This window comes from Amblyraja radiata, chromosome 1 (assembly GCF_010909765.2).
Source record: "Amblyraja radiata isolate CabotCenter1 chromosome 1, sAmbRad1.1.pri, whole genome shotgun sequence".
Taxonomy (NCBI): domain Eukaryota; kingdom Metazoa; phylum Chordata; class Chondrichthyes; order Rajiformes; family Rajidae; genus Amblyraja; species Amblyraja radiata.
The window spans coordinates 123,509,960-123,535,274 of NC_045956.1; the positions used below are offsets into that span (position 1 = coordinate 123,509,960).

At 41.0% G+C, this 25,315-nt stretch overlaps 1 protein-coding gene across 5 annotated transcripts in view; it reads left to right on the plus strand.

The window, feature by feature from the left end:
• The window catches only part of LOC116978833 (cAMP-specific 3',5'-cyclic phosphodiesterase 4D-like), a 724,969-nt gene that overhangs the window by 676,978 nt on the left and 22,676 nt on the right, over positions 1-25,315 (plus strand). For 4 of the 5 annotated variants that reach the window (XM_033030092.1, XM_033030093.1, XM_033030107.1 and 1 more), the window contains one exon: positions 18,262-18,355. In XM_033030092.1, the coding sequence (XP_032885983.1) occupies positions 18,262-18,355 (94 nt within the window). Of the gene's footprint in view, positions 1-8,889; positions 9,234-18,261; positions 18,356-25,315 lie in introns of those variants that run through there. The other variant, XM_033030116.1, reaches the window with a different exon arrangement.

The window sequence follows — 25,315 nt, forward strand, 5'->3', positions numbered from 1 at the left end:
GAACAATCTGAGTACAGGGGGTATTTACCTCGCACTTTTGCAGCTGAGCCAAGTTGTATCACTTGGCTATCTGAAAGGAGTGTGTCTGGGGAAGGAAGTGAAGGGTGGATGATTGCATTTTCTGCAGACTGAAATCAGGTGTCTTGATTGTGGCGGAGGCTGGGACGTGAGAAAGAGCATTAGAATTGAGCAGACGACCCTCAGCACGACTGCTGACCAGCACCTTCATAATATCTGCCTAGGCTAATGGCAACAAAACTCTCCTCCAGGGTGTGTGATGGTATTGAATATTGCACTCATATTCATTATCCCCAACTTTGTTGCTGTGGGCATCATTTATCATGAATTTCTTGGTGATTGAATTTCTTGGTGGTGAATTTCTGGAATTAATTGCCACAGAAGGCTGTGGAGGCCAAATCAATGGATATTTTTAAGGCAGAGATTAATAGATTCTTCTGAAGAAGGCACTCGACCCGAAACGTCACCCATTCCTTCCCTCCAGAGATGCTGCCTGTCCCGCTGAGTTACTCCAGCATTTTGTGTCTACCTTTGATTTAAACAAGCATCTGCAGTTCTTTCCTACACATTAATAGATTCATGATTGTTATGGGTGTCAGGGGTTATGGGGAGAAGGCAGGAGAGTGGGATTGAGAGGGAAAGAGAGATAGATCAGCCATGATTGAATGGCAGAGTAGACTTGATGGGTTGAATGGTCTAATTCTGCTCCTATAATTTATGAACATCTCACAAAATGGTGTCTTAATTTGTTATGGAACTGCCATGTACAATAGTTGGTAGCGTGTGTATTTGTTACAAGTTGTGGCTGCAAGGCTTGGAGTAAGAGTGAATGTATAAAGATTTGAGGGAGGAAATGGCTATTAGATTGGTGCCCTGTTGAATGAGATGTGGTGCATTGAGCAGTGTGTGGGGCGAGTGATACAGTTGATCAGATATATAGATCAGTTCACTATGCCTGAGTACAGGTGAACAGTCACATTTCATCCCTGCCCTTGTATCTATGCTCTTCGTATTGACCACAACAGTCAACCTTTCCCTCTGTTCCAATCACCTGCCACCATGCCCGCTGCCTAGAAAGCTTCATGGATCTCTCTTGGTAGCAGCCTTTCTCGTCCTCCCCATCTTGCCTATCAAGGCCTCCTGTGGATACCTGGTATTTGCATGAGATTTACTCAGCTTTAGCTAGCTTACCCATACAAGAAATTGAGCTGACCACACTTGGCATGCGAGTAGCTTGTTTTCTTTTTTACATTGCCTCTTGACACAGAATCCTAGTCAGTTCAGTTGTAAAACCGTCCAGTCCATCATAGGTGCTGACCTCTCCATCATAAAAGGGATCGATAAAAAGTACTGCCTATCAAGGGCAGCCAGCATCATCAATGACCCATGCCACCCTGGCCAAGCTCTTATTTCACTCCTATCAAATGGAAGAAGTTGTAGGAGTCTGAAAACTGTGATGAACAGGTTCAAGAGTAGCTTCTTCCTAAAAGCCATCAGGGTCTTGAACACCATACAACACTAACCAATGAATTATGGACTGTCTTGTGTTGCACTGAGGATTCAGATTTTCTATCGCACCTATCTTGGGGTTATTGATGTTTAGAATTTGTGGTTATTGCATTATCATTGTGTATTATAGTACAGGCTGTTATGCTTCTGGAAGTAAGAATTTTATTGTCCCCTTCTCACTACATATGATATTAAACACTCCTGACACTAGAATATTCCTCAGTTCTCTGGATGGGTGCAGGCTTGTGAAAGGGACATACATACCCAGCCAAAGTGGCTGATCTTCATGAGCCTCACATCTCCCTGGCAATTTATCCACTGAATCACTGCTGGAGCCCATTATCTCACCTTTAGTTAGTTATGTAGAGATAATGAGCAGGAAATCTTACATTCTAAAAATAAAAGGAGTGAATCAATTGAAATAAAAACGACAACTACTGGAAATAGGTCGGGCATGGAGTGTAGTATTGATCATCGTGCAGTGGGTGCTGATGTGCAGAGCAAATGCTCCATAACATCAATGCATCATAATAAGCTGAAATAGATTGACAACTTGCATTTATGAGCCATCCCAAGCACTCCAAAGAATTATCAAACCAATTTAGGCATTGAGCAGCGTGAGGAGGTATTGTCACAGACACCCATAAGCTTAGTGGAAAAAGATAAGTTTCAAGAGCAGTCTTTAAGGAAGAAAAGAAGAGTATGAATTCTAAAGTTTAGGCTGATGAAAGCTTATCTGAAGGAAAGTGCAAGAAGCCAGAACCTGAAATAGACAGCAATCGTAAAAGTGTTAGCGATAGTGTTAAAAATCGTAAAAGAGGCACAACCAGTTTCCTTTTTCACCATTTCCTTGATGCACCGCACAGATTGCTTAGATGCGTACGTGCGTATGTTGAATCTGCGATACAGGCCAGGGCAGGAAAAGCAGACAACAGAGTGCTGGAGTAAATTAGTGGGGCAGGCAGTATATGTGGAGAGAATGTTCAGATGATGTTTTGGATCGGGACCCTTGTGGCCAAAGATGTTTGCTAGTGGCAGCCAATGGAACTTGTGGGGTGGGGGTGGAAAAGCTGAGTTGGCCAAAGATGCAAGTAGATGCAATGTGAATGTGGGGTCTGAGGTGGATAAGGTTAGCTGAAAGCGGTGGAATTAAATACTTTATTAACAATATTATCTTTAAGCACATCTCATTTTGTTGTAAACATATTGGAGCTAGGATGAAAATATTCATGTGATAGGAGCAGAATTAGGCCATTCGGCCTATCAAGTCTATTCCACCATTCAATCATGGCTGTTCTATCTTTCCATCTCAACCCTATTCTCCTGCCTTCTCCCCATAACCCCTGACACCCATTATAAAATAAGGCAAGGCGACGGGATTGAAAACAAAAGATCTTCCAGGAATGCATCTACTCAGTGTTGGCCATAGTTTGGGCAACTGCCCCTGATTCACAATTACAATTGCCAACAGAGTAACCATGCCATACAACAGACTGGAATCAATCAAAGAGGGTTTGTAACACTTGGTTGCTGTGGGCACTCTGCGGCACTTACACCAGTTGAGTGGGACTGGACATTTGCAATCCTTTGTGTTTTTCTGGTCTGAATTTCAGAGCACCTGCCCAAAATGTTATTTTCTTAAATGTTTACTAGTTCTGCTTGCAGGTATTTGAATTTTTTTTTAAATCAAACTATTTTATTTTATGCCTGCGCTTCATTGTAGCCATTTGGTAATGCCCTGAAGTTTAAAATAAAATCAGCTTCTTGTTTGCTCATACTGACACGTTTACATCTCACCCAATTTTGTGCTGAACTAATCATGATGGAACATAACGTTATGTGCATGTAAGCTATGCACCTGAACCTTCCTGCCAAATTATGGTAAATTCCAGGGACATTTCCCATCATAAAGGTATGCCGTTTTTTTTATTAACTCTCATGCTCACATGATGGGAAGTGCCTCCATAAATTATTATTAGGAAGCACAGTGATGTGGTTGGTTGAAATGCTGTCTCACAGCGCCAGAGACCCAGGTTCGATCCTGACCTCAGGTGCTGTCTGTGTGGGGTTTGCACGCTCTCCTTATGACCGTGTGGGTTTCCACTGGGTACTCTGGTACACAGATAATAACCTCTTACTCAACACATCAAAAACACACAAACTCATCATTGATCTCAGACGTAAGGCACAACCCAAGACCCCCCTACTCATCTCAGGCGAACCCATATCCACCACTGACTCATTCAAATTTCTTGGCACTCACATAAGCAATAACCTCAAATGGAAAATCAATTCAAATCACATCTACAAAAAAGCCAACCAAAGACTCTTCTTCCTCCGCCAGCTCAAGAAGTTTAGAGTAAGGAAACACCTCCTAATCAAATTCTACACAGCCATCATCCAAAGCATGCTCACTTCATCAATTACAGTCTGGTTCAGCAGTTTAGACACTCACTCCCGTAATAAATTACAACGCATAGTTAACAAAGCATCCAAAATCATCAGCACTCCCCTTCCATCAATAGAATCACTCCATCACAAACGGTCCGTGTCAAGGGTGAAGAAAATCATCTCTGATCCCTCCCACCCAGCTCACCACATCTTCCACCTGCTGCCATCAGGAAGGCGCTACAGCTCACTGCCCGCCAAGACATCTCGATTTAAAAACAGTTTTTACCCACACGCAATCCGAATTCTGAACACACTATGATAACAGCACATATCCTCCCCATGCATGTACTGTATATTGTATGATGTTGTGTTTTATGTTATGTTTGACAGGAATCAGCCTACCTTGTAACATCCTGTACTGAACCTGAATTCCACCAGCTTGACTGTGTGGTCATTAAATAATCTAATCTAATCTAATCTACACTCCAAAGACACGCAGGTCGTACGGTAATTGGCCTCTGTATATTGCCCCTAATGTACAGGGACTGGACAAGAAAGTGGTTTAGCATAGAACTAGTGTGACCGGGTGATCAATGGTCAATATGGACTCGGTGGGCTGAAGGGCCTGTTTCCATGTGTCTTTCTAAACATCCAAACTCTAAACTTGGATGTATTTGAAGGAAAGTCCTCTCAGTTTAGATTCAATTGTGATTTTATTTTTCCCCCTTGTTGATACTTCTTAACAAAGCCATTTAAATGGAGCTTTCATCTCCAATTCATTTCATTTCCAATGCTCAGACTGAGTAGCTTTCAACACATTCTGCAGCTGTGGAGCTTTTGCGATGTATTGGTTTTGGCATGTTGCTCTAGCCCTTGGCTTTTTATCTATTTCATCGGACATAAATTTCAAAAGTATATCAGGAACAAATGTGATCTGAACATATCCTGGCTTGGATATTCCAAATTATGACTAGTAATTCTTATCAAAATTCTTAATACAAATGCCATTCAAATTTATGAATCCTGGAAGTGGTGAATGTAAACTGAAGTGATATGCCTTCATCTTGTGCTGTAAAATAAAGTGCGGGAGGAACTCTGTGGGTCAGGCAACATCTGTGGAGGGAATGGACAGATGACACTTTGGGTCAGGCCACTTCTTCAGATTGATGGAGTGGGGGTGGGGGTGGGGGGAGAAAGCTGAAAAAGAGAAGTGGGGTGTGGCAAGTGATAGTTGGATATACATGGTGGGGGGTGGGGAGTGAGAGATTAGGAGATGGGTAGAGTAAATAACAAAAGTTAGAGGTATAAAATAAATAAACAGATGTCAGATAAGTAAAGAAGAGGAGTGAGATGTACAGCTGGAGATAGGGACAGGCATTGTGGCCAAAGTGCCTGGTCCTGTGCTGTACTGTTCTATGTTCTAAGCCCTCATCTGTCCATTCCCTCCGATTTCCTGTCTGACCCACTGAGTCCATCCAGTGGGTCATCCAGCGCTCAGTTTTTAACTCAAGATTCCAGCATCGGCCGTCACTTGTGGCTGCCTTCATCCTATGTCCATCTCCTTCCTTGGCTCCCATTATATCCGCTTTACTTTCCTCCCGTTCTCAGTCTTCCACTTTCATTCCATATAACATATAACCATATAACCATATAACAATTACAGCACGGAAACAGGCCATCTCGACCCTTCTAGTCCGTGCCGAACACATAATCTCCCCTAGTCCCATATACCTGCGCTCAGACCATAACCCTCCATTCCTTTCCCATCCATATAACTATCCAATTTATTTTTAAATGATAAAAACGAACCTGCCTCCACCACCTTCACTGGAAGCTCATTCCACACAGCTACCACTCTCTGAGTAAAGAAGTTCCCCCTCATGTTACCCCTAAACTTCAGTCCCTTAATTCTCAAGTCATGTCCCCTTGTTTGAATCTTCCCTACTCTCAGTGTGCAGAAACTTCCCTACTTCCCTTTGTCCCCTTTCCTAACATACTTCTTTTTAGCCTCCAATTACGGGCCGATCCTGTTATACCGCAACCATTAGTCTTGAGTCATCCTTTGTGAGCCATTATTAATTAGTTATTAAAAAAAAAATTCTGCTGATGCTGAAAATGGTAGTGTTTTCTTCATTCATCAGATTATATTTAGTAAAGCACTTTTTGATGGTTAGTTTTACTGCAGAAATATTGTCCGTATTTCTTCAGTATCTTCAGCGGAAAACAGTTTGATGTCTGCCTAGCTTTTTGTAGTTGAAGTAGTCACAAAAGGTGGTTGGAATAAATTATGTTGCCATGGTTATTTAGTCAGCTGATACGATTGTTGGGTACAAATCGTACAAAAGAGAGTACACTTGAACTGGTCTCTTTTTCTATGAAATCTACTGAATAATAATTTTGAACAAAATAGTTCTGGCAAGGTTGAGGAATTTACTGAGAAAATATACATTTCACTGTTGCCATCAGTCTGTGTGGTATTAAGAAGTCTGCTAAATTTGCACACTGATTTTAATGACTGAAATCCTTGTACAACTTCCAACATTGACTCCCCTCTCACTCTGTTTGAACGCCTACTGTCACGACACAGTTTAAAAAAAGAGTTGGCGAGGTGGCATATGATTTGAATTTACATATCACGACTTATTTCTTTAGATTTAATTTTTATACAAAAAATAAGCTGTATTGGTTTGAGGACTTGGAAAATTATACACCAAGTTTTCTCCCAATAGCCACCCCAAAGGACAAAAAAAAGTATTAGTATTAGAAGTAGATAACTTAACTTCCAATTTGAAATTAATTCAAAGGTGTGGAGAAAGGGAGGGAATGATAGGAAGGCAGTTTGTTGTTTACTGCTGGAGAAGTTCCCCAGTATAATTGGTGGTGGAAGCCAAGTCATTGGGCATTTTTAAAGCAGAGATTTATAGGTTCTTAATTAGTAAGGGTGTTCTAGGGGGAAGGCAGGAGAATGAGGTTGAGAGGGAAAAAAGATCAACCTTGATCGAATGGCAGAGGTGAATCAATGGGCCGAATGGTCTAATTCTGCTTCTTAGTCTCACAATAAAGATTACTAGATAGGAACAATTATCAGACATAGGAAGACCAAGGTCCATCTGGTGTGCTTTCTCATATCCTGCACGTACCAGATGCAACGAAAATTGAGTTGTTTACTGTTCATAACAATCCGTCTTTATCAGTTAGACTACAACTGACCTAATGTGATGTGGAAAATTGTAATTTGGGGAGAACCTGGAAACTATCCAGACGTGCAAGCACATGAAAGAGAATTGACCTGAATGGTGTTCAACCCATGTGATCTATACTTGCAGAAGGCAAAAACGTTTTGCTTAAATTGTATCTTAACTGAACTTAATTGTACCTTTTTCTTTATTCGAAAATTAGGATTTCCACAAGCTGGACAATTTGCCCTTTTAATAAGCAGCTGTTGAATAAAGTTTCACCAGGTCCTGACCCATATAATACTAGGTAGCGTTATATATAATTACACCACTTTTATCACATAGCCAGAAGCTAGTTGTAGCAAATTCTTCTCAAATCCATAGTTATTGCTTTACTCTTGCATTATTGAACAGACCAATGCTGGAAGTAAGCACAAATGAAATGTAAATGAAAGATTAACAATTCTTTGACAAACAGAAGTAGCTAATGCACATATTGACAATTGGATATTTTGAAGGCAGAGATGGACAAATTCTTGATTAGAACAGGTGTCAAGGGTTATGGGGAGAAGGCAGGAAAATGGGATTGGGAGGTAGAGATCAGCCATGGTTGAATGGCAGAGTAGACTCGATGGGCCGAATGGCCTAATTCTACTCCTATAACTTGTGAACGTTCAAAGTTCAAATTTATTTGTCACATGCACCATAAGGTGCAGTGAAATGTAATTTACCATGCAGCGTTACAATTAATAAAGTACACAATACACAACATAATTCAACACAGACATACAGAAGGCAATACAGTTCAGACAATCGTCGTCCTCCTCCTCCTCCGCCTCCGCCTCCGCCTCCGCCTCCGCCTCCGCCTCCGCCTCCTCCTCCTCAACAATAGATAACCATGGCTAAAGCAGTGCAACATTTTCTGAAGCACCTAGCTCCCGTCACATTAAATTTATGAGATTTATGGTATTCTGTAACTATTTCTTGATTGACTATTCAGAATGGTAAAAAAATAACTTCTGCACGGCTATGATTATTCATATTGTGTTATTTTTGGATTATTATTATTATTTAATACACATTTTATAAAATGTGTATTAAATAATTTAATATATACACATTTTATATACACATTGAGGAAGAATTTCATGTATCTATTGATCAAAGCATTGTTATAAATGCAAACGTTCCCATAATTTAAATGCCAATTGGAAAAGACTGTTGAGTAGAATAAATAGAATTGAACACAAGGTAGGAAATATAAATTCATTGTGCAATCTATTACAATTTTCCACCTTTCACCCATCCTGAAATTTGACAGCCTGCAGGAGTCCCTGCAGATGTAGACACTGGAGGTCCTTTGTCAATGTATTAAAGAACACTTGAACAATGCAGGGAAAAATATCTGCGTATATGATCGCATTCTTATCTTATGATTTAAGCATAAAAGCTATTCTGCAGATGAGCTTCTTGGTATTAGATGATAGTGAAATATGAAGTTCTGCATATCATTTCTACAGAGCTGAAATTGGATAGATATTATTAAATGGAATTTAATGAAGTACTGTAGAAAACCCCGAATCCCCGAGGATATGCTCTCCATTTGGCCAATCAGCAAGCGGTACCTAGCTTTGCTAAAAACGTACTCTTGTCTCTGTTGCTTGGAGTATGAATTCATTGGCTGTCAGCTCTGGGAAGTAGGTGTGTTCACCGAATAGTGTACAAAGCAGCTATGTGCTCAGATCCTTATTTGGTATCCGTTAGCAGACCTTCTCACATGCATTATTTATCAACTCATATTCCTAGGAGAATCTTCTTGTCCATTAAAAACACTCTCGAGCATTTCCTTTTGGGCAGGTTTTCCATTTGCTCTTGTAAACTCTAAAGCTACTATTTCAATGTGGATTTCCACAAATGGCCAAGTTTCACCAAACAGGTGACAAAGCACTGGAATTTAAAACTATATTTTCCAGATATACCTGCTGTGTCAATCATCTGATTTGCTGATTTGTACGGCTGCTTCAAACCCAAGTCTTTTGAGAACTTCAGATTTTATTTCTTTGTGGGGTTTTTTGTGAGAACGTTTGCAAGATGCCTGAAGCTAATTATTTGCTCTCCGTTTCATGGGGCTACATAAAGGTAAGTAAATTAAATGCTCTTTTGTCATGATGTAGAATTTATAATTGCTTTGTTATCAGAATCCAAATGGTTTATTTTGTAACTATTTAAATTTTCAGCTCTATGAATATGTGTTGCTTGTGAATGTAACTGTGGAGCGATGATCCTGTAGTTAACCTGTCTATCAGATTAGCTCTGGCTTTCAATTGCCACAGACTCTGTTCAGAGGAACAAGGTGATAATTGCACAACTAAAATACATTTTTGTCAAATACAGTTGGATGCAGTCGATCTGTTTCTGTTTTGCTTAGAATGAATTACATGAATTAAAATGCACTTTATTTCTTTGTCTATAATGAGGTCCTAAAAATGAAATAATACTGTAAACGAATTTCAGTCAGAACTTTGGTTTGGTCAGCACTGAATAACTTAGAATATCAATGTAAGGAAACTTCTGAGCATCTGTATTGTTAATAAGAATGGAATTATCCAGCATTTAGAAGTTTTACTGATATGTCACTTATTTATTTGTGATTAATTTGATCTGAAATTTCCTTTGAGCAATGTGAGCTAGGACTGTTAATGTCTTAGTCTACATTAATAAGGATTTAATCAAATAAACTGCAGGTAGTCATATTTAAACCTTGCGGTTAACATAATCTTTTTCATATCTATATGTAAAACCCTATAAAATTATTAACCAAAATAAAAATATTTTAGTTTAAACATATAAGTGAAATAATAACCAGATAATCCACATTAATGTTCATCGTCATATTTAGTCAATATGTGACTCTCTTTGTCTTTTTATATACTAAAACATGTGAAATTCTGCAGTGGTGACTGTCTGTTTATCATATAATCACATATTGACTTGGATCTATGTAAACCAGTTTTTGATTTCAATTTATTTAAATAGTGTTAGGTATTTTATGCAATAATGCTTTACAGCAAAGAATATAGGAGGAATATGAGTTTCTACATTAAGATATATCTGTTAGATAATGCGATTGCTCCAAATCCCTTTCTCTACACACCACCCACTACCACCATTTTGACATTGAAGTTTGCTTGTTCAAGCTGTCTTATCTTGTCATGTGATTGGCAATGTGCTCATATGTGTTATCTTGCCTCATCTGACAACTTTTGAACAGCTGCTTCTATTTTGTCCAAATGCAATCCCAGTTGAATACGAGGACACTAAAGCAGCAGATGCATTCATGTGTCCCGTTTCTTTGGCCCATATTGTAGAGTTTATGTTCTAGGTTTATGTAATATATTTTCCTTTAGTGATCTAGATATTTTCTTAAGAAAAATCATTTAATATGAATGCATCATCTAGTATGACTTCCATTTCCTTGAATTTCCCTTAATCTTTTTCAAGGAGCTGTTCAAAAATCTAGAAATTAAATTTACACAGCAAAAAAAGGAAGTATTTCTTATTGCAGTAACCTCTCAAGTTTTCTGATTTTTGTTTTACCGGATTGCAGATTTCTTCCTATTTAACTCTCATGTTTAGCTTCTCAGACTCAAGATCCAGCTTTCTATCTGAGATGATGGGGATCAGCCACCAACAATGACGTAATTAGTTTATCCTGAAATGAAAGCTATTGCAAAATTACTATGGTTTACCCCCCCCCCCCCCCCCCCCCCAAAAAAAAGGAGAGGCATTGCACGCCATCCATACTGAAAATGCTGAAATATATTTTAGAGACTTTTCAGGTGCAGCTAGTAGAGTTGTTACCCCATTAGCTGCAGCAACCTAGTTTCAATCCTGACCTGTGGTTGTATGGTTTACACATTCTCCCTGGGTGATCCAGCTTCTTTCCACATCGCAAAGGCATGCAGCCATAAAACTGTTGGAGGAACGCGGCATGTCAGGCAGCATCTGTGGAGAGTTCAATCTGTCCTGTCACCCATTCATTGCCTCCACAGATGCTGCCTGACACCATGAATTCCTCCAACTGTTTTCTGTTCATGACTCCAGTATCTGCAGTTTCATGTGTCTCCACAAAGACATGCAGGTTGGTAGTTAGCCATGGTAAAATGCCCCTAGTATGTAGGTTGGTGTTAGGATTGATGGTGAGTTGATGAGAATGTGGGAAGTAAAATGCGATGAGCATAGGATTAGAGTAAATGGGCGATCAAGGACTAGAGGTCAGAGCCTCAGAATTAAAGGATGTTCTTTTAGGAAGGAGATGAGGAGAAATGTATTTAGTCAGAGGGTGGTGAATCTGTGGAATTCTTTGCCACAGAAGGCTGTGGAGGCCAAGTCAGTAAATATTTTTAAGGCAGAGATAGATAGATTCTTGATTGGTACAGGTGTCAGTAGTTATGGGGAGAGGGCAGGAGAATTGGGTGAGGAGGGAGAGATAGATCAGCCATTATTGAATGGTTTGGACTTGATGGGCCTAATGGCCTAAAACTACTACTATTCCTTATGACCTTATGACTATACATCAAGCATGGACCCAAGTTCTGTTTCCATGCCAATTGACTCTATGACATTCTGATTATATTTTGATCACCTATTTGTTGGACACTACAAGGGGTCAATGACATGCAGAGTATATACGAGTAACTTCCCCGCTTGGAACCACAAGAAGCAAAGTACACGATGTATGCACTTTGGTGAGAATATCCTTACTGCAATCTTTCAATACGTAGCCATAACTGTAAACTCAGAGATGTGGTCGGACCACATTGCTAATGGTTATTGCAACTGTGATGATGAATTTTAAGTATCTGACTCCTTCCAGATTGATGCCAGGTATTTCCATTATTTTGTAATTTGATATCCATCTTCCATAGACACATGCTTCCTATTTAATAAGTATTACCTACCTACGTGTTCTTATGGCAGCCATCACTAGGTGGAGAGAACATATTCTTTTTCTAGAATTGCAGGCTTCGCTTGAAATAATGTGCCAAGGGATGACATAACTTCCACTTGTGACTATACTTGTCAATTCTCTCCTACAATAGAACCAGGAGTGTTTCATCTCCATCATCGTTCATGTGACTGTGGGGAACATATCACGCACATCAGCGCCAAACACTTTTTTACCATCATGTTATCTTCATTCCATGTCAGTAAATTCCACCAACTAGACTAGTGGTTCTTAACCTGGGGATCAGGACCCCCATGGGGGGTCGTTTGGGGCTTTACCGGGGGGAAATGAAGGGGTCATAAACAACATATCCATTTGTTGAGCCCATTTTTAGAAACCTAACAAAGGTACATACCACATACCTAAGCAGTCTTTCCAGGTGAGGCAGAGGTTCACCTGCACCTCCTCCAACCTCATCTATTGCATCCGCTGCTCTAGATGTCAACTGGTCTACATTGGTGAGACCAAGCACAGGCTTGGCGATCACTCTGCCCAACACCTCCGCACAGTTCGCGTTAACCAACCTGATCTCCCAGTGGCTCAGCACTTCAACTCCCCCTCCCATTCTGAATCTGACCTTTCTGTCCTGGACCTCCTCCATGGCCAGAGTGAGTCCCACTGCAAATTGGAGGAGCAGCACCTCATATTTCGCTCGGGTAGTTTACACCCCAGCGGTATGAACATTGACTTCTCCAATTTCAGGTAGTCCTTGCTTTCTCCCTCCTACCCCTCCCCTTTCCAGCTCTCTCACAGCCCACTGTCCCCGCCTCTTTCTTCTTCCCCCCCACCCACTCCCACATCAGTCTGAAGAAGGGTCTTGAACCGAAACGTCACCTATTCCTTCACTCCATAGATGCTGCCTCACCCACTGAGATTCTCCAGCATTTTTGTCAACCTTCAATTTTTCCAGCATCTGCAGTTCTTTCTTATACATACCACATACAGTATTTTGTTTGCATACGTGCTTACGTATGCCAAAAAGGTTAAGAACCACTGAACTAGATGATGCAGAAAAGCAAAGCAGAGTGGATACTGAGTGTAGATTGGAATCCATTGACTGTGGTGACCCAAGCACAGGCAAATTGCATGTGTCAAGTCAAGTCACATTTATTTATATAGCACATTTAAAAAACAACTCTCGTTGGCCAAAGTGCTTTACATTTGTTATAAGATTTCCATTTGTGTGCAAAGAACCATGGATCTACACAAGGTGTGGTAGAGCAGAGCATGATTGTACTGGAGCAGAAATTTCACCACTGTGGATGGCACCAGAAAACCCTGCAGTTCCCAAATTCATGGTGCTCTGCAAATGGAGTTGGTCACTGCTTATAAAGTGAAAAGAACTGGTTTTGAACTCCATCCAAAAACCTTTGTCTTGGTGAAATATGGATATTTTTTTGTCATGATGCTTATCTGAGTCCAGACCATTGAGGAGATTTTGCTGCCATAGAGTGCCAGAGACCCGGGATTGATCCTGACTATGGGTGCTGTCTGTACGGACTTTGTACATGCACCCTGTGATCACATGGACTTTCTCCAAGTGCTCTGGTTTCCTCCCATATGCTAAAGACATACGGTTTTGTAGGTTAATAAACTTTTTTAAATTGTCCCTAGTACGTTGGATGCAAAACTGGGATAACATAGAGCTAGTGTTGGTCAGCATGGACTCTGTGGGACGAAGGGCCTGTTTCCACGCTTTATCGCTCTAAGTTAAATTAAACTAAGCACAGCAGTAGGAAGAATTTGCGACCTTGAGCACCCAGGGAGCTGGGTCATATTGCTTAATGAATACGAGTATATAAGATGGTGACTGTGTGAGATAGAGTGACGGCAAGTCTTTATCATCACCATCCCTTTGCCTCCACCTCCTGGCCCGAATGCTTTTCTTGGATAAGTGAAATAAGAAAGTGACGAGGGCATTATTGTGGTGTGAAAAAGGAAAGAAAATCAGTAAAGCATATTTACACCATCTGCTATGTGTAAATTGGTTGGTGTGTGGATTATTGAAGAAGTGGGAAGTAAATTGGATGACTGGATATGACGGAACCACGAACTTCAAAGTTTTTAGCCATTCTGCAGCTGTAGCTGTCTCACCAATGGTCAGCACCATCTCCTCCAAGAATCAAAGCATGAAAGTGTGCCTGTGCTCCATTCTGCTGCCTCTGATTGTACCACTTCACATTACATGGAAGAATAAAGTACCTCAATAAGCTGTATGATACTGAGAGGGATGTGGGCCAAATGCAGGCACATACGACAAGCTTGGGTAGATATCTTGGTTTGTGTTGATGAGTTGAAAGGACATGTTTCAGTGCAATATGACTATGACTCTCTGATGTAGCTGTCATTGGTGAATAACTGATAGTATGAGCATGCTGTGAGATATGGGGATGACAAATTTGGTCCCCTAATTTGAGGAAGGACATTCTTGCTATTGAGGGAGTGCAGCGTAGGTTCACAAGGTTAATTCCCGGGATGGTGGGACTGTCATATGCTGAGAGAATGGAGCGGCTGGGTTTGTATACTCTGGAGTTTAGAAGGATGAGAGGGTATCTTATTGAAACATATAAGTTTATTAAGGGTTTGGATAATCTAGAGGCAGGAAACATGTTCCCGATGTTGGGGGAGTCCAGAACCAGAAGCCATAGTTTAAGAATAAGGGGCAAGGCATTTGGGACCAAGATGAGGAAACACGTTTTCACACAGAGAGCTGTGAGTGTGGAATTCTCTGCCTCAGAGGGCGGTGGAGGCCCTGTCTCTGGATACTTTCAAGAGAGAGCTAGATAGGGCTCTTAAAGATCAGGGGATATGGGGAGAAGGCAGGAACGGGTTACTGATCGTGGATGATCAGCCATGATCACATTGAATGGCGGTGCTGACTTGAAGGGCCGAATAGCCTACTCCTGCACCTATTGTCTATTAACAACTATACTGAATGTGTAAGATTGCAGTGAGAATGTGGATGATACGTATGTCCTAATAAATTTGGGTGGCTGTTACATGAATCACAAGGTCATGGATGATTGAGAAATGTCTGATGCTGATGGTTTAGTCAGAAGGATGTGGTATTTACTGACGTACGAGTTCTTCAGACCCACCTACGGCATTGCATCAAAGTCCCCAAGACATCTCTTCTGACATCCCCCTTGCTGTCCCTTCCCACCGCGTGTTTACAGTATGATTGCCAAGGTGCACTCGAGTTAGTCTTCCTCCGTAGTTCATCTCTTTACCCACAATTCATCTCTTCTCTGTCCAGCTCATCTCTCTCCCCTACCTGTTCATATCTTCCTCCAGAGTTCAGATTTTCTACCAAGGCTCCACTACAATTGCCACCTTCCCCCTTCTCCTTCTTCCCCTGCTTCCTCCTCCACCTGCTGGGAGGACTTGCTTCCACTCCAATTTCTGGGTTCTGTGAACTGTGGCTTATGAAGCCACTGTAGGTCTTGCAGACTCTTAACACAGGTGAAGTTGGAGGTGCATAATGGAACAGGTGGATAGGTAGGTTTGAGACGTAGTGCAATCGATCTGCCTTATGCCCTTCCGACTCGATCTCAACGCCATCCCTAATGCTCCTCCTTTACTCTGTGCAGCCATGGGTTTCCTAGAATCACTGGGAGTTCCACATTTTACAGAGGCTTTAGTAACATTTGATTCCTTTGTCTACCTGATTGACCTTGCTGTGACAGAGCTCAAAAGAGTTTATTTCGGCAATCTGGTGTCAGGCTTTTTTCATGGACGTGACCAGTCCGCTGGAGAATGTGTGTACTTAGGCCCTTGATACTGAGGATGCTGACATTGGACAGGACACGGCACACCTTTCTTGCCTGTGGATTTGAAGGATTTTACAGCGGCTACATTGTTGATAGCTGTCCAGTGTTTCAAAGGGCCTGCTACTGCTGGTCCATATCTCAGAGATAGAGGCCAGACAGAGGTACGGTGACCATGTCCTGGGTTTGACGTCCTGATCTGCAAATGGACTTTTCCTCAGATGGTCAAAGGCTGTGCAGTTGCACAGAAGACACGGGAAATTTTAATCTTTAATGTCTGCCTGCATTCAAAGACAGAATCCGAAGTATGGCAACCATGCGTTGCTTTCCATGGTCTCATGAGGACTTTTTCTACCAGGGGATGACATTGTGCTGTGGGGCAGGTTTGTAGAGGACCTTTATTTTGCAGTTGCTAATTGTAAGTCTCACTCTGTTACAAGCTTCATTGAACAGGTTGACAGCAGTTTGGAGCCTGGTCTCTGAATTTACGCATGTCAAAGTGACAACTGGGAACAGCATCTGAGATCAGAGTGATGTTGGCCCTGGAGTGGGAGCAGAGCAGGTTGAACAGTAGATTAGCACCACTCCAGCAGGAAGCTTGGTGGAAGTAAGGCGCAGTGCTGTGGCAAGAAAGATTCAGACAAATAATGACACAACCTTGTTGTGAACATGTTGGCAAAGAGCACAAGTTGTATTACATCGACGAGCAGATGTGAGATGGGGCTGAGTTTCGGTGGGTAAACAAATCTGTGAAAAATGTTAGGTCAAAAAAAGGGGACTTGCAGTGATTGATGTCACTGCCATGATTCCTCTTTGTCATATTCTGAAGCTCATGCTTCATGGTGTCTCTCGGTGGATGAATTCCACATTGACATTTGGCGACCAGCTCTCTGAAAACTGGGAGGGGGTGCCTGAAGATGACCTTGGCAATGACTTTACTTTGGTAGACAGCAGCGGGAGCCATCTCTAGTTACTACAGTCGCTTCTGTCTACTTTCTTGAAGATGATGTCCCGATCATGTCCTCCTCCTTTCCCCAGAGGCAGGTGATTATGTTGTGTATTTATGACTGAAGTTACCCTCCACCAGACTTTAAAAGCTTCAGCACGGGTGTCGTCTGCTGTTTGACCTTTTTGACTTCTTCTTGGCTACCCATCATGCTGTTGCACTGTTAACTACTTCTCATATCATTTCCTGCAATATAACCAGTGTAAACAACCCCTTTGAAAGGTGTAGACTTACCTTCTGTTTTGCAGACCACTTATAACCGGTCCTAGCTTCTTACAATATTTGCCCCATCTACTATTTTTATTCAATCAGCAGTGTGGTTAACGTTTGTAACTTTGTCAGCGCAATAACGTACGTGGCGACACGTGTACTGCCTAGGTGAGGTCTGCTACATGATTTTACCGGGTTATAGAGTCATTGAGTGATACAGTGTGGAAACAGGCCCTTCGGCCCATCTTGCCCACACCGGCCAACATGTCCCAGCTACACTTGTCCCACCTGCCTGCGCTTGGTCCATGTCCCTCCAAACCTGTCCTACCCATGTACCTGTCTAACTGTTTCTGAAGTGTTGGGATATTCCCAGCCTCAACTACCTCATCTGGCAGCTTGTTCCATACACCCAACACCCTTTGTATGCAAAACAAAGCATTTCACTGTACCTAGGTACACATGACAATAAAGTATCATTGACTCATTGGTTAACACTTGCCAGGCAGTGAAATGTTTCAAATGAGCATGCGTCAAGAATTATCATACTCTCTCAGTGTGCATGCTTTAACCGCTTTTCGAGGATTGGACAATTTGCTGGAATTTGCGCTCCAGTGTTTTTCAGTGAATGGAACTGGATCAAGTGGTGAAGGTGAGATTAGGGCCCATAGTCATCAAAACACCTCACTGACAAGATTCCAGGCTCATAATCGGAACCATAGGCCAGGAAGAGAATAAAGGCTCTGCACCCCACAACCTGAATTATCTATCCACAAGAGCGGCTAACTAGCACAGAAAACCAAAAAATATATTATTGACATTAATGAGCACATTGAAAATATTGCAAAGGAACAACTTAGATCAAAGAAATAATTTTTGAGATTCTTGCCACAGTAACCTGTGCTCCCATTGGCACAGAATATTCAGCATTATTCAATTACACAAATGCCTCTGAAATGTGAACATTAAAACAATTGGCTAGAAATTGCCATAATGTATGTAAAGAACTTGGATTATAGGAACCGTATATGGTGTTGAGTATCTCTGCTTTTGCAGGAGGTGCATCCAGATAAAGTGTACCAAATTTCTGTTAGCTAGCACATTGATAAAATAATGTTTTAATTTAAAAACACCAATGCAAGTTGAGGTTGATTAATATATTTCTTGTCTTTGTTGTAGTTCAAGAGGATGCTCAATCGTGAGCTTATTCACCTCTCTGAGATGAGCCGTTCGGGCAATCAGGTCTCTGAGTTTATATCCAGTACATTTTTAGGTGAGTAACAGACAAAACTTTATTTATCTTGATAAATGTCCATTGTGAATTTCTATGAGGATAAAATTTGGTGTTCAACAATTAAACGATTTGTACCAGCTTTATGACAAAATATTCAAGTATAGTTTTGTCCTCTCAATGGGAGTGTGTTATTTCAATAAATACTTTTTTTTTACATCTTGCTGTTAATTGTAAAGATTTGATTTTTCTGTCTCAGAAACATAGCATTGAAAAAGCCTTCCATGAGTGTCTGTTTTTGTGTGAACGTCACAGACGTAGGTTGACGTAGCAAACAGAAAATTTAATTAATTTAATTATTATGTTCCGATTTGCCCTTATTACAGCACTTGTTTTCAAAATGCTGCCTGTCCTGTAAGATTCAAGTGGGATATGAACAATTAGAGATAATGAAACCCATTCAACATCATCAGTAGAACCACAACCTTGTGTGCTCTTTGTTAATCAATAAAATTAATCCCACTGTCCTGCTTTATCTTCAGAGCCCCAAGCAGTGAACCTCAGGGGATTTTCCATCATGTAATATACTACCAGAAGTATTTGTTTTGTTTGCTGCCATTGCATTCTGAATAAACTGTTTTACTTCAGAATTGCTTTCAATGCCTTAATACTGTGAGAAGTTTGTTGACAGAAATGATGTATACAATTATTCATGATAAAAGCTGTAAATAATAGAACAATTGTGATATTCTCCCCAAACTATGGTAAGATTACTTATGTTTATAGACATGCATATTGTTTGAAATTCTCAATAAACTATACACTATCAAATGCAATTAATCCATTTTCTTCCAGATTCCCATAATCAGCTTCAGTGAACAGTAAGTGTGGTGCAGACGCCCCATTTACAGCAATAATATATTTGTGTTAATCAGTTCTTCTTGGCTACAGTGTAGTGTATGATAAAAGGAATGACAACTTTGATATGTTGGAGGCTTATTGAATGTGAATTAACCTTGCTTCAATTCAAGAGCTCCATTCTACAAATATGTCTGCTTCAGAAAATCTCCTCAGCGTTCAACAAAATGTCAACATTCAATTTCATCTCCATAGTAATCTTTGCTCCCAACTAACCAAGTTTTTGCTAATCTTCAAAAAACTGGTCAACGTGTAAGAAAAAAACCAAAAGCACTTGGTGCATGGAGTATAATGTTTAGCGAAGGATAAACATATTTGGATGTTAGATTAATGAATTGAGTTGATTGATGGAAAGTTTATTGATCTACAGAGTAGACCTTACATCCTAGAGATGCATTATGTCTAGGCTCTTTAACATTTTTTTGTCATAAACTTGAATGTAATAAAAAATCTGCAGAAATAAATAGAAAGTAGGTATTACATGGAGCAATTTGGTAATCTTTGCAAATCAATTTCTTCTAATAATTTCCCAATTGTGCAGCAAATGCACTCTTAATATGGAAGTCAGTCTTGGAATATTTTTTAAAGTCTGTCAGAATGCAAAATGCTGAATAGAGTATGAAGTTTCAAATTTATTTAGTTGCAGAATATATATTGGCATTCCCATGTTATACAGTGAGAGATTGAAAAATCTGAACATTGTACACAACCATTTCCCTGGGCTACCAGGCGGCGTTCCACTACTCATTGATTGCCACAAACATTTTTTACAATATAAACCCATGCTGCTCAGAGGTGTTCAGAAACAAATCCTTGCAGGGGTAATTGATTGCTCTTTTCATGGTAGAGTATTTTCAATGCAATTTTTAATGTTGAGATCAAAATGTGATTTTTAAAAATAAATTGCACCATCCTGTTGCTTGAAATGGCACATTGGGCTGTTGATTTATAAACGGTTTTATTCTGGAAATAGCTGAATGCTTAGAGAATTGTTTTAAAGTTATTTCTAACAAAGCCCACAACACTGACCTGAAGATATAATATCATTATGAATGCTGATGTGAATTGCCTCAGGATTACCTGTCAGAAAATATGGGTCTTTTTGACTATTGATAGAGACTATAATGTATTGTGTGAATATTCACACCAGGCAGTTTAGTTAGTTAGTGTGCAGCTGGGATAAGATGCAAATCTAAAGCCTCCAAAAGCAGATATGTTTACTATCCACCCTCAATACCACACACTGATTTCCAGCTGAGAGGCCACATGGGAAATTCTGCTCCAATGTTCCTGCAGATCCCTTGGAAACCTCCCAATAAGTAGTGTACTGTAATTGTGTGAGGTCATCACCAAACAATTTATTCTCCTTTTCAACAGTGGAAATCGCCTATGTGAGCTAATCTTGCCATTTACTTTAATTATAGAAACATAGAAATTAGGTGCAGGAGTAGGCCATTCGGCCCTTCGAGCCTGCAACGCCATTCAATATGATCATGGCTGATCATCCAACTCAGTATCCCGTACCTGCCTTCTCTCCATACCCTCTGATCCCCTTAGCCACAAGGGCCACATCTAACTCCCTCTTAAATATAGCCAATGAACTGGCCTCAACTACCCTCCGTGGCAGGGAGTTCCAGAGATTCACCACTCTTTGTGTGAAAAAAGTTTTTCTCATCTCGGTTTTAAAGGATTTCCCCCTTATCCTTAAGCTGTGACCCCTTGTCCTGGACTTCCCCAACATCGGGAACAATCTTCCTGCATCTAGCCTGTCCAACCCCTTAAGAATTTTGTAAGTTTCTATAAGATCCCCTTTCAATCTCCTAAATTCTAGAGAGTATAAACCAAGTCTATCCAGTCTTTCTTCATAAGACAGTCCTGACATCCCAGGAATCAGTCTGGTGAACCTTCTCTGCACTCCCTCTATGGCAATAATGTCCTTCCTCAGATTTGGAGACCAAAACTGTACGCAATACTCCAGGTGTGGTTTCACCAAGACCCTGTACAACTGCAGTAGAACCTCCCTGCTCCTATACTCAAATCCTTTTGCTATGAAAGCTAACATACCATTCGCTTTCTTCACTGCCTGCTGCACCTGCATGCCTACTTTCAATAGGTACACAAAAATGCTGGTGAAACTCAGCGGGTGCAGCAGAATCTATGGAGCAAAGGAAATAGGCGACGTTTCGGGCCGAAACCCTTCTTCAGACTGATGGGGGGTGGGGGGGGGAGAAGGAAGGAAAAAGGGAGGAGAAGGAGCCCGAGGGCGGGGGGATGGGAGGAGACAGCTCGAGGGTTAAGGAAGGGGAGGAGACAGCAAGGGCTAGCAAAACTGGGAGAATTCAACGTTCATGCCATCCGGACGTAAGCAACCCAGGCGGAATATGGGGTGCTGTTCCTCCAATTTCCGGTGTTGCTCACTCTGGCAATGGAGGAGACTCAGGACAGAGAGGTCGGATTGGGAATGGGAGGGGGAGTTGAAGTGCTGAGCCACCGGGAGTTCAGGTAGGTTATTGCGGACTGGGCGGAGGTGTTCGGCGAAACGATCGCCAACCTCCGCTTAGTCTCCCCGATGTAAATCGGCTGACATCTAGAGCAGCGGATGCAGTAGATGAGGTTGGAGGAGATACAGGTGAACCTTTGTCGCACCTGGAACGACTGCTTGGGTCCTTGAATGGAGTCGAGGGGGGAGGTGAAGGGACAGGTGTTGCATTTCTTGCGGTTGCAACGGAAAGTGCCCGGGGAGGGGGTGGTACGGGAGGGAAGGGAAAAATTGACAAGGGAGTTGCGGAGGGAGCGGTCTTTGCGGAAGGCAGACATAGGGGGAGATGGGAAGATGTGGCGAGTGGTGGGGTCACGTTGGAGGTGGCGGAAATGGCGGAGGATTATTTGTTGTATTTGCCGGCTGGTGGGGTGAAAGGTGAGGACTAGGGGGACTCTGCCCTTGTTGCGAGTGCGGGGATGGGGAGAGAGAGCAGTGTTGCGGGGTATGGATGAGACCCTGGTGCGAGCCTCATCTATGGTGGCGGAGGGGAATCCCCGTTCCCTGAAGAACGAGGACATTTCCGATGCCCTGGTGTGCAGCCCAGCAGGACCAGCCTACTTTCAATGACTGGTGTACCATGACACCCAGGTCTCGCTGCATCTCCCCTTTTCCTAATCGGCCACCATTTACATAATAGTCTGCTTTCCTGTTTTTGCCACCAAAATGGATAACCTCACATTTATCCACATTATACTGCATATGCCAAACATTTGCCCACTCACCCAGCCTATCCAAGTCATCTTGCAGTCTCCTAGCATCCTCCTCACAGCTAACACTGCCCCCCAGCTTAGTGTCATCCGCAAACTTGGAGATATTGCCTTCAATTCCCTCATCCAGATCATTAATATATATTGTAAATAGCTGGGGTCCCAGCACTGAGCCTTGCGGTACCCCACTAGTCACTGCCCGCCATTGTGAAAAGGACCCGTTTACTCCTACTCTTTGCTTCCTGTTTGCCAGCCAGTTCTCTATCCACATCAATACTGAACCCCCAATGCCGTGTGCTTTAAGTTTGTATACTAATCTCTTATGTGGGACCTTGTCGAAAGCCTTCTGGAAGTCCAGATACACCACATCCACTGGTTCTCCCCTATCCACGCTACTAGTTACATCTTTGAAAAATTCTATAAGATTCGTCAGACATGATTTACCTATCGTAAATCCATGCTGACTTTGTCCAATGATTTCACCACTTTCCAAATGTGCTGCTATCCCATCTTTAATAACTGACTCTAGCAGTTTCCCCACTACCGATGTTAGACTAACTGGTCTGTAATTCCCCGTTTTCTCTCTCCCTCCCTTCTTAAAAAGTGGGGTTACGTTTGCTACCCGCCAATCCTCAGGAACTACTCCAGAATCTAAAGAGTTCTGAAAGATTATTACTAATGCATCCACTATTTCTGGAGCTACTTCCTTAAGTACTCTGGGATGCAGCCTATCTGGCCCTGGGGATTTATCAGCCTTTAATCCATTCAATTTACCCAACACCTCTTCCCGACTAACCTGGATTTCACTCAATTCCTCTAACTCCTTTGACCCGCGGTCCCCTGCTATAGTATGAGATTATTATGAACACAATGACAGAGGATCTTGCATCCATTATTTTAGCACACAATGCACCCTGAAATCACACATCACTTTTATTTTTAACAAAGGTAAAGTTACACTTAACTTGTATTGATGGTTATCCTGTATTACATTATCAACATATGTCAATACATTTATATAGTTGGCTTAAATTACTACATTCAAGCATAAATATGGCTGCTTATTTATTCAGTTCAAGAGACTCAAGAGGTAGTAGTTTACTTTCAATACACATATCTTTCTCAAAATTAGAATACTGCATTTGTATGTACTTCCCTCCATAAGTGAGCAAGTTCTAGGAGAGTCCCATATTTAATAATTCACTGACTTATTTCTGTACATTTTTTGTTTTCTAATTAATTAAACAACTTTGAATAGTGCAAAGGGCTATATTTTGTAAAGTATAATAAATTAAGTACTTACTATGATTCTGAAGCAACAAAGAATTACAGGTGAATTTTATAAAGGAATTTGACAGTGCTAGATTTCATTTGGTAAAAGAAAATCGCCTAGAAATACATCCCTGTGCATTGGTGCTGATCTTACTGTCTGTACACATTGACGCATTGTTGATGGTCAGTACATTCATTACATTCACTTTCATGGAATGAAGTTCAGAACAGAGTACAATGCATTGATCCTACTCAAAAGCACATTTAGTGCTAATGACCGAGGGATGCGTTAATAAGTAAGAGTTCCCTGCGGTTACCTTAATACTGAGAAAGGGTCAATTAAAAAAATGCTGTTGCAAAGTCTTCAGGAAATTCCACGGAATTCCAAGTACCTTAAGAAAACACAAACACACATTCTCTTCCACTTCAGATCACCTGACAGCAGGACTTACTTTTCATCTCTTCGATGGGGTTAGACTCAAAGCATATGACAGATGCAATAAGCATCAACCTTTTTGAACACAAGTCAGTACTTCAGCTGTCATTAAATTGCTACAATGATTAGCCCCCTTCAGATATATCTGGGCCATTGCCAGATACTGTGTATGACATTTTAAAATATGTTTTGCATGGCTCCCTGATTTGCATTTTCTCCACTTTCTATTAAGCTTTGCTACTTCCAAAGGTAAACCCGAGAAATAATGCAGAATTTATTCTCAGTACTATTAAATGAAAACCTTTGTTAAGTAGCTGTAATACTCTCAACGTATTCGCAAAGTCATATTTCTTGAATTGCGGTAAAAGAATGTTCATAAACTATTAGTATTTGTGGAAAGTACTCAATTGTGCATGTCAGATTACAAATTCTATTGAGATCATTGGTTGCATATTAGCATGGAGCTGGAGAGAATATGGGTAACTCTTCCATTGTCCATTGACTCCAAAAAAGCCTGAAGGCAGAGAAGGCTTGCAGCAGTGGAAGAGGAATGAGATTACTTGAAGGAAATAGATGGCTCAGTTGCAAGGAGTGAGATTACAAAGAATTAGGGAGATATTTAACATAGCCAATAAAACATGCACTTTGCAATTTACAGGCAAAATAGGTACCAGCTACTTTTGTCAGAGAGCAGTAATTGCTTAACATACTGAATAATAAGCCACTGCATGATATTTCCACATTGACGTTAATCCGTTTACCTTTCATGGACAAGTTCATCCATCAAACTACAATTGAAACATCACAAGGACGCACTAAGTGTGGCTCAGTATAATTTTTAACATAAGACAATTGCAGTAAAGGAAACACAAAATGTTGACAACTCTAATCCCTATAAATTAATTCCCAACTGGTAGTGTTAAATGCACCATATTAAAGAGACAGTACATTGAAGCCAATGGATGGAATTTTTGTAAAAATAAGTATTTCTAAAAAAACAAACAACGATCAGAGATGAATTTCTGAGAATAGATTTATTAAATTGTGGATAGAGTCTTATCATGCAAGATGAGACTCATTGCTGAGACAATTATATCAAGAGAGTAAAGCAGAGTTATTTTTAAGTT